Source organism: Zingiber officinale, chromosome 6B (assembly GCF_018446385.1).
Source record: "Zingiber officinale cultivar Zhangliang chromosome 6B, Zo_v1.1, whole genome shotgun sequence".
NCBI lineage: Eukaryota > Viridiplantae > Streptophyta > Magnoliopsida > Zingiberales > Zingiberaceae > Zingiber > Zingiber officinale.
Window position 1 is genome coordinate 6,256,915 of NC_055996.1, and position 9,266 is coordinate 6,266,180.

Below are 9,266 nucleotides of genomic sequence, written 5' to 3' on the forward strand. Positions count from 1 at the left end.
AATTTCTTAAAAAACTCTTCTTATCTTGTTTACTTATCGTTAACTAATAATCAATTGTTGTACCGAAGAGATTTTTTAGATTAATCTTTGTGTAATGCAATCTTCTAGAGTACGAAAGAAAAGTAAAAGATTTGCACAAAATCTAGTTAACATCAAATTTATATAGAGCAGAAATAAACTTCAACAAATTCTACACATATAAATACATATTCAATAACACAAATTCACAATTAATATTAATTAGATCATCTATTCGGTATATCCGTAATAACATAAAATTATGTGTTACAAAATAACATGTAAATCCATCCAAAAAAAGATTAAATCCACGCTGCATTGAATATAAAAATTAATTTATTATTTTAGGTTAGAAATCAGTCATTATTTGGCCATTGATTAGCTGCCAAATCAACCATTAACTTGTTGCCAATCAGTCATTATTCTAGTAGAAAAGTTGCAAAGTTCATTTTCCCTACTTTTCTTATTCTCAAACATGATGGACAATGTTAGAATTTTCTCCCCTTTCTCTTCTTTGCCTTATATTTAAGGTCCAATGCAAGCCTTGCAGCTTCGTCTTACTCACGGGCTCAGAAAGAAAGAGAGTTGATGAGGATGGAATCGATGAAGAAGAGGAGGATCCTTGTGCTGCTTGTATTGGCAGCCATGGCGGGCTCATTGAGTGAAAGAGCCAGTGGTGGGAGTATAATGAAGAAGGCTTGGAGAACAGTGAGAAGAGTGAACAAGGAAGGGCCATACTTGGGGCTCGTAGTCCCAAACTCCTTCGAGCTGAATCCTCTTCTCCAGTCCTCCAACTTTGTCCACAGTCCACGTCTCCCTTTCTTGGATCTTGCAGGTGCATACTTTCCTCTTAATTCAGCTAGCTACATCCCCGAGAACATGATTGAAGATGATCCATTCAAGTTGCCCTTTTCAAATTTTGATAGAGTTTGTGTATTAAATTGATGTTGTCGATTCAAGTTTGCTCCTTTTCTATTTGTTTTAGCAGATAACATCAGTAGAGAAGCCTAATTAATTGATTGTTTTTGTTTCATGTGAATGGAAGGAAAGAGATTTCGATTTGGAACAGTAGGAAAAGAGAAGGTTATTGTGGTGATGACAGGCTTGAGCATGGTATAATTTCCAATTATAATGAAATAATGAAGACTTAATTATACAATACTAATTAACTGTGAGTATAATTACATTCTTTTAATCTAATTGCAGCTTAATGCTGGTATAAGCACCCAGTTGCTTCTGACTCTCTTCGATGTGAAAGGAGTTGTGCATTTTGGAATTGCTGGGAATGCAAACTCTGATCTCCAAATAGGAGATGTAACAATTCCTCGTCGATGGGCTCACACAGGCCTTTGGAATTGGCAGGTGAGATATATCCATCAAGAAATCAATAAAAATTGCTTGAATACTCTGAGTCGACAGAGTCAAGGATGAAGACTAGTCACTGAAAATGACATGAAATAAACAAATTCATATAAAGTGATTAATGGCTTCACGTGGCACGATAGACTAGTTAAATATATTTGACTTCATATGATTCAATCATATATGAGATTTCTAGGAAAGTTCCTTATGCATCCATTGAATTAAGCTTCTCTGGTGTTTTCATAACCTTGACAGAGATATGGAGATGGTCCAAATGATGAACTGGCGCTGGAGGCCACTGGTGACTACACAAGAAAAATTGGGTATCTCAATTTTTCAGATTATGATGCGATCAAAGAAGGAAACTTACTGAACAGCGTTTGGTACCAACCTGAAGAGATTTTTCCAGTGGATGGAATTCCAGAAGTCAGACAGCATGCCTTCTGGGTTTCTGTCAACAAGAACTACTACGCACTCTCCAGGAATCTAGAGGTGATAGTGACGTCGACCGTAAAACTTCGTTATCTTGCAAGCTAATTCTTGACTTGGAAATATATACTTATTCTGGACAGGGCTTGAAGCTGCCGCAGTGCATCAACAGCACATGCCTGAGGAGGAGGGCGAAAGTGCTGAGGGTAGAGAATGGTTGCAGTGCAAACACATTTGTTGACAATGCAGGATACAGGCAGTTCTTGAGGAATAAGTTCGATGTTACTCCGATAGACATGGAGAGCGCCGCCGTCGCGCTCGTTTGCCGTCAGGTACGCGTGCCTTTCATCGCCTTCAGAGCGCTGTCGGACCTTGCGGGTGGTGGCTCCTCTGAATCCAATGAGGCTGCTGTTTTCAGTTCACTGGCCGCTCAAAATGCTGTGGACGTTGTCATAGAATTCGTCAATCTCTTGCATTGAAGTGAATGCCTCATGAATTATGTGTTATGTGTTAGAAGACGGAAAAGTAATTGGGCAACAGTAGAGCAATAATTAATCTTCTTGAAATTGATGTATCCATGACAAACTTAGTTGAGAGATCTTTTACATGAGTTAGTTTACTAGTCGTCTGAATAATGGCTTAAAAAATATCAGCAATTTAATCCTTTTTATGAAATGTAAGAGACAAATAATTATTGAATTATCACATGCTATGGAATAAAATGAAAGTCAATTACTATATATGTTGTTTGTGCATAAAATATTGGATTTGTTATAAGATATGTAGTTTCAATATTATCACACTAAATTCTTGGTGCAACTTTTGATGTAAGATAAAGTTCAAAGAGCAATGATTGAAGTCAAATAATTTTCAACGTTGTATTGACTATAATTTTATATTCAGCCTCAGTGCTTAAACGAGATACTGTAGATTTCTTTTTCAAATTCCAAGAGATATATAAGGTTTCGTTCAAGAAATATTACATATATACTAGTAGAGCATCTGTCTTCAAGAATTTGCCGAATCTACATCACTATATGCATGTAAGTATTGAGATGATTGACAATATAAAAGGAGATCATGAAAATTAGTACTTTTGATATAGCAAAATATTCTTTACACATATTTCTAATTTTGTTCAGTGGAAGCATGCATGAATTGACAAGAATGATTTACCGTAAAGAAAATATAGTAGTGACATATTGTAAGGTTCTAACAATGCTACGATAAATTTAGTGATCAGATATAACAGGAGAAGATGCAAAGAAGTCATGATATAATAGTAATGATGTGGAGACTGGATGTACTCCATCCATTTTAGCTCTTTTAAGAAGTCCAGTAATATATTTACTCTAAAAGATAAGAGAACCTTCATCACGTGGGTTAAGTTCAATAACAAGAAAAAAGCAAGCAATACTCAAATCTTGAATATGAATTTTTTGATTGAGAAGACTTAATAGAGTAATGATATACTTGTTATCATTAAAAGTGATTAAATGTCATTCACATAAATGAGAAAAAAATATCATAAATTCATCATTATATTTATAAAATAGACAAGAGTTAGGTTTGATCCAAAAAATCCTTGAGCTTGTAATGAGTTAGATAATCAATGAAACTATGCGTGAGGAGCTTATCGAAGACCATATATAGATTTCTTAATTTGACAAAGATGAGTTGAAAATTATGGATGAATAAACCCATGTGTTGTTCCATAAATATAATTTCCTCAAGATGACCATGAAAGAATGCATTAGAAATGTCTAGTCGTCGTACAAGTCAATTAGAACTAATAACTATCAATAATAATAATATGATAGATGTAATTTTGATGACTGGACTAAAGATATCATTAAAGTCAATAACTTGTTGATTAAAACCTTTGGCTACAAGTCAAGCATTGTGTCATTTAGGAGAACCATCAGCTCGATACTTAAGACGAAATACTCATTTAGAACCCACAATATTCATAGAGGAGATGCATAGAACTAAACTCTATATTCCATTGCAAAGAAGTACATCAAATTCTATAGCTATTGTGCTACTCCAATTTGAATCCTTATTTGCATGTGAAAAATAAGTTGGTTCAACAGATTTTGAATAAATCACTAGAACTTGTTGAAGAGGACATTGGTTTACTATTGGTGGACAACGTTCATAGATGTCACTTAAGGGAAGCATGCGATGAGAAACATTATCATCTGAATCACTTATTGATGGTGATGAGAAAGTATGATGACATGATGATTTTGATGATGTACTTGTATTATCCAAAGATCCAAAGCTAGAAAGGATATTATATACGACTGGTGAGACTTCTGAGAGTAGACATAGAACGGGTTCCAACATATTATCCCTTCTGATATTGTTAGAGCATCCTGCTCTTGTTGGAGGAGTAACTTGAGGTGATTCTAATGACATAGGGGAGTTATTAGAGAGCTCTAGAGCAGGATCTAGGATGTCATCACTCCTGACAATGTTAGGTGTCATTAAGCAGGTGTCACATTTATCTAGAGGAGAGATTGAAGACGCTGTTGAGAAAGGGAATAAAGACTCATCAAAAGTAACATGTCGTGAAATATATATTCATCTTGTTGGTATATACAAGTAACAAAACTCATGGTGTAAATTATTATAACCAAAGAAAAGACATTATAGTGAAGGAGAGCCAACTTTGTGTTTAGAGTAGGGGTGCAACAACGGAAAATGTGTGCAATAAAAAATTCGAAGAAAAGTGTAGTCAAGAGTCTAATCATAAAGTTTTCCCAAAGGACACTTATAATTGAGTAATAAAGTAGAAAGTCAATTTTTGAGATATACTACAGTACAAACAACTTCATCCCAAAATTTACGTGAAACTGATGTATAATGGAGAAGAGTTAAGGTAGTTTCAACTATAAATTTATATTTTCTCTTAACAGAGCCATTTTACTTTAGAATGTGAGGGCAAAAGACTCGATGAACAATTTCACAAGAGATAAGATGACAATAAAGAACTTGATATTTACTTCCCTAATCAAAATAAAGAGAGGGTATTTTACTATTAAAATATCGTTTAACTTATTTTTGACAATGATAGAATATGTCTAATAAATCATATTTCTATCTCATAGGATAGAACCAGATATATTTACTAAAATGATCAATGAATGTGACATAATATAGAAAACCTCGATTAGACAAGATAAGTGCAGGTCCTCAAACATTCGAATGAATTATTTTAAGTAGAAAATTAGAATATAATCGGATGAAGAAAAATGTATCTTATAACTTTTAGATTTCATATAAGCACTACATAAATGAGATGGAGATGAGGTAAAAGAACTAGGTAAATCATACATATTGATGATTGACTGAACAATGCGAAGAGAAAGATGACTAAGTCGGGTAAGCTAAACTGATTTATTTGTATGTTCACACAGTGTTATCAAGAGAAAATCGATGCGTGGAGAGTAAATTTTTATTAATAGATGGAACATGAAAGATGTTGTGTATATGAAAAGTATGATTGGATAAATGAATATATGAGTTTTCAAGATTAACAATTTGTAAACATGAACCATTACCTACTTATAACCATATCTGAACCAAAACATGACATTACTTCTGTAAGGATATATTATGGTCTGATGTGACATGATAAATTGCAAGTCCAGTGTTAATATATCATTCAGTAAATGAAAACTCTGATGATTTACCCAGAATAGATATAGACGAGTGTGCTTTGGGATATATTTATGAAATGGTTGATTGTCTTAAAACTGTAGGACCACCGACAAAATTTGTGTCAAATTATTTAGAATATTTAGTACCAATATGTCCAACTAGATAAATTTGACATCCTTTATAAGTACCTGACATTGAAAATAAAAAGTCGAGGCGTAAATCTTCGGTCCCTGTGCAACTCACCCCACCTGTCACATACTCGCTCAGGATGCTGTGATTTACCTCCCTCGTGATGACCTTGGGTCGGGTGCGACGGGGGCGCTGGGGACGAGTGATTTCGCCTTTTGCCACATGACATTGAAAATAAAAGGCAAAAGGAAAAAAAGGGAAAGAGAAGAAAAGGAAAACGATGATAGAGGGTTTAGGAAAAGATATTAAAAAGGAAAAATTCGAAGGAAGAGCAGAAATCCGGTGCATGGGAGGAGGAAGGTCGGGTGAGCAGCGCGGCTTGGGACGATGATAGAAAAAAAAAAACTGCAACGGAAAATATATTAGCACAAAATACAACGATGTATTAGAAACGGAGTTCTAATTTACTAATAAGACCGATTCATAAGGAAAGAATTTTTAACAATTATTATGCCTTGATACTAATTTGATTTATTGAATGATTCTCTGTTATTATGATGATCAATCTATAATAAATCCTGCTCTACTAGTTTGCATTTAAGTATTCCCTTAAAGATACAGAGGTTTTACAATAGGCATCATAATTGCATGGACTGAATCATGGCAGAGCTACCAACTTAATGTCTTCGTTCCTCATCTACACTTCATATTTGCAGAGATCTTCAAAGCCCATGTACTCGTGATGCTCAATTTTGTAAATCATGTTGGAAATGCCCACCCCACCTGTCAAGCATCAGGATACATACATAGTTTTAGCACTAGGAGCTAGATCAGAAAATGGAAGATGGCTACTGACCGAGAGAAACAGCGCTGACGAAGATTGTGAAGGAGAGAATGAAGATAATGAGAGAAGCTCTCCCCAGTATTTCAATGATCTTCCTCACTATGTGTTGGCCGATGATTGCCGCAACCAGTGCGACCGCCACCAAGTACAATGCTGCCCAATTGTGAGAAAAACAGAGCAAGTGTCAATGGCCAGGAAGCAGTACTGATTCACACAACAGAACGATCGAGATGGAAATGTGGAGCTGTTGGACGTTACCATACGGGACTGGGAACCGATTCAAAAGGTAGTACTCCACGACGGACATGGAAGAAGAAAATGTCATTGCAAAAGTTGCGGTGGCGCTTGAGACCTGGGGAAAGATTAAGCTGTTCTTCAGTAATTCAGACATTTTAATCCAGAACCATGGTTGTCACAGTGAAGCACAAATTAACCTGGGGAGGAATGCCAAGTTCCAAGAATACAGGGCCCAAGATGAAGCCTCCTCCGAGGCCAAGAAGGCCTCCAACTACTCCAGCAAGAACACCAATCAAGCAGTAGGAAACGAGCTGCAAAACTGTAAAACCTATTTCTTCATCCCCCTTTGATGATATTACTCTCTTTCCCTTGTATAAGCTAATAGCCTCGTATCCTGCAACTCCCAGTGATACAGGAACCTGAACAAGTTTTTTTGCATTAAAATCTAATCAAAGTCGAGCATTTCTGCTTAACAATAACAATGGATTACCTGAAGAAAGTTCAGAATCCAATACCAAAGAGAACATGTTGACGTATAATTTTGCTGGAGGTACAAGAACACATGCAACTGTGAGTGATTTAATTGAATGAAAGATAATTCATGGACCTAGTGAATTCTCCGGAACAGATTGGTTCACCTTCAAAATTTGCAGGATGAGGAAAGCTACCCATACGAAGCAAAGAAGACCAAGCTCCTTCCAGCAAACATTTTCCAACAGTGGAGCCTGCAATGTTTGATCTTACATGTGAGTCTCATGTGATAACTGGTGGCACAAAAAAGGTTCTGAGTGCTTCCTTCATACCTCTCCTCGAAGCACCTTCTCCTCTTCTGTATTTGAATTCCCAGGAGCAGAAGGGAGAGCTTTGTATTCTGTTTCTTCACTCCCTATGTGATATAGAACAGCAATTTAAGCAAAAATTTGCCATGTGCCATGTCGAGGGGGGAAAAAAAGAAGGCTTGGCAACTTACCATTGGACTCTATACGCTTTTTTGCCTCCTAGATTTCGAAGAAAATATGTAAGGCAAACTGTGATTCAATAGAGAAAGAAGCAAAATCCTGTTCTATGATAAACTAAGAACACTGCTCACCCTCTTCACAATTGTCTCTGTCTTCCATGTCTCGACCCCCTTCAGAAAAGCCTTGGTTGACGTGCCTATCAAGAGAAGCCATACAACATAAACTTCTGCAAACAGTCTGAACAGCAAATGCAAAACTGCAAGGAAATAGAATGGCATAATTACCTATGAAGAGGATAATTAGAAGGACAGTGACCATCCAATCTGCAAAGATGACATTGAAAGAGACTCCAATACTAATCCCCAGCATGAGCATTGGTTGGAAAAGCAAAGCCAAATCGTAGTCGATGATCGGCATGTCTAGAGTGGGATGCCTGAGCTTAAGGTTGTACCAAACTGTTGATCCGGCTGCACCCATGATCATACCTATCCAAAGAAATGTGAACACAGACAAGAAGAATAAGCATTGATCAATGAACTTAGTAAGGTAGAATAGCATTTGTAACGCAAAAACAAAGAACAATCAAGTTAAGTTTCTCTTGTTAAGTTTTCAGAAAACATCATTTACTGGCATTGATGCACAAATTGGGATGATGAGGGTTCTAAAGTCAATAACACAAACAGAACATAGTCTCTCACATTTTGATATGGCAGTGGAAGATTTGGCGTCGAATCCAATGATGAGAGTGAGCATGGGAACATATATTCCACCACCACCGATGCCTCCGACGCTCCCAAATGCTGAGCCCAAGAACCCGATGATGGTTCCGACAACGATTTGCCACCCAAATTTCATAGGCTTCAAGAGGAAACCGATGGAAAAAAAAGAGACAATTTTCTCAAGAGATCGACCACGAGAAGACAGAAAAGAGACAAGAATAGAGTCTGAAAAATCAAAAATTACCGGCCAGACGTGCTGGTAGGAAGACTCATCGGGCTGCCACAGGAAGTCGACCACCCTGAGCACGTAATCGGACAACCCGACCTCTTCCGTTTTAACAGCCTCGGCCACCGCCCCCTCCGACCGCAGTCGACGCTCCGCGGAGACCACCACGAAAGCCGCCAGAGAAACCACAACCGCCGTCAGAAAATGAGCGCTCCGCCACTTGGGTTCCATTTCCCCCCTCTTTGGCCCCCTCCTCGCGCGTGCGCCTAAAAAAATCTAAACTTTACTCGCCTGCTCGAGTTCTCCGCTAAAATCACGTCCCTAGCTAAAGGAAGAAGCGCAGGTGTGGGAAGCCAAAAAACAGCGATTCAAAGATCGACGCCGCCGGTCTCCGTCGTCGGGGAAGCAGAGCGGAGAGCAGCAGCGGTTGTGGCCACGAGTTCGGAACCAGCACACGGGTGAGAAGCGGAAGAGCAACATTTAAAGAGCTTTTATTACGAAAATGCCCCTGGAGTTGGTGTTTATTTACGTTAGCGTGGGTAGTTTTTCCGGTATAATTCGCCCAGGAGGGTATTTACCTGCTTCATATTTCATTTTTTTTTTACTAATAAATTATTTCTTAATCCTTTTATAATTAATTAAATACCAATGTCACATAATATCATGCATAGCATTAA

At 37.4% G+C, this 9,266-nt stretch overlaps 2 protein-coding genes across 2 annotated transcripts; one reads left to right on the forward strand and one right to left on the reverse strand.

Moving 5' to 3' along the window:
- The first annotated feature begins 469 nt into the window (after positions 1 to 469).
- Positions 470 to 2,441, forward strand: LOC121991810 (bark storage protein A-like). Its single transcript, XM_042545850.1, has 5 exons — positions 470 to 853; positions 1,064 to 1,131; positions 1,225 to 1,380; positions 1,636 to 1,872; positions 1,953 to 2,441. Exons 1-5 carry the CDS (start codon positions 607 to 609, stop codon positions 2,286 to 2,288), a joined length of 1,044 nt encoding a protein of 347 aa, XP_042401784.1. The 5' UTR covers positions 470 to 606; the 3' UTR covers positions 2,289 to 2,441.
- A 3,732-nt stretch (positions 2,442 to 6,173) lies between these two features.
- Positions 6,174 to 9,049, reverse strand: LOC121991811 (sulfite exporter TauE/SafE family protein 3-like). The gene is made up of 12 exons (XM_042545851.1): positions 8,608 to 9,049; positions 8,343 to 8,502; positions 7,929 to 8,129; positions 7,776 to 7,840; positions 7,656 to 7,683; positions 7,489 to 7,571; positions 7,324 to 7,410; positions 7,176 to 7,229; positions 6,883 to 7,104; positions 6,707 to 6,800; positions 6,461 to 6,601; positions 6,174 to 6,387 (listed from the first exon to the last, which is right to left on the reverse strand). The coding sequence occupies exons 1-12, from the start codon at positions 8,818 to 8,820 to the stop codon at positions 6,302 to 6,304; spliced, it is 1,434 nt and encodes a 477-aa protein (XP_042401785.1). The 5' UTR covers positions 8,821 to 9,049; the 3' UTR covers positions 6,174 to 6,301.
- Between the last annotated feature and the right edge of the window lie 217 nt (positions 9,050 to 9,266).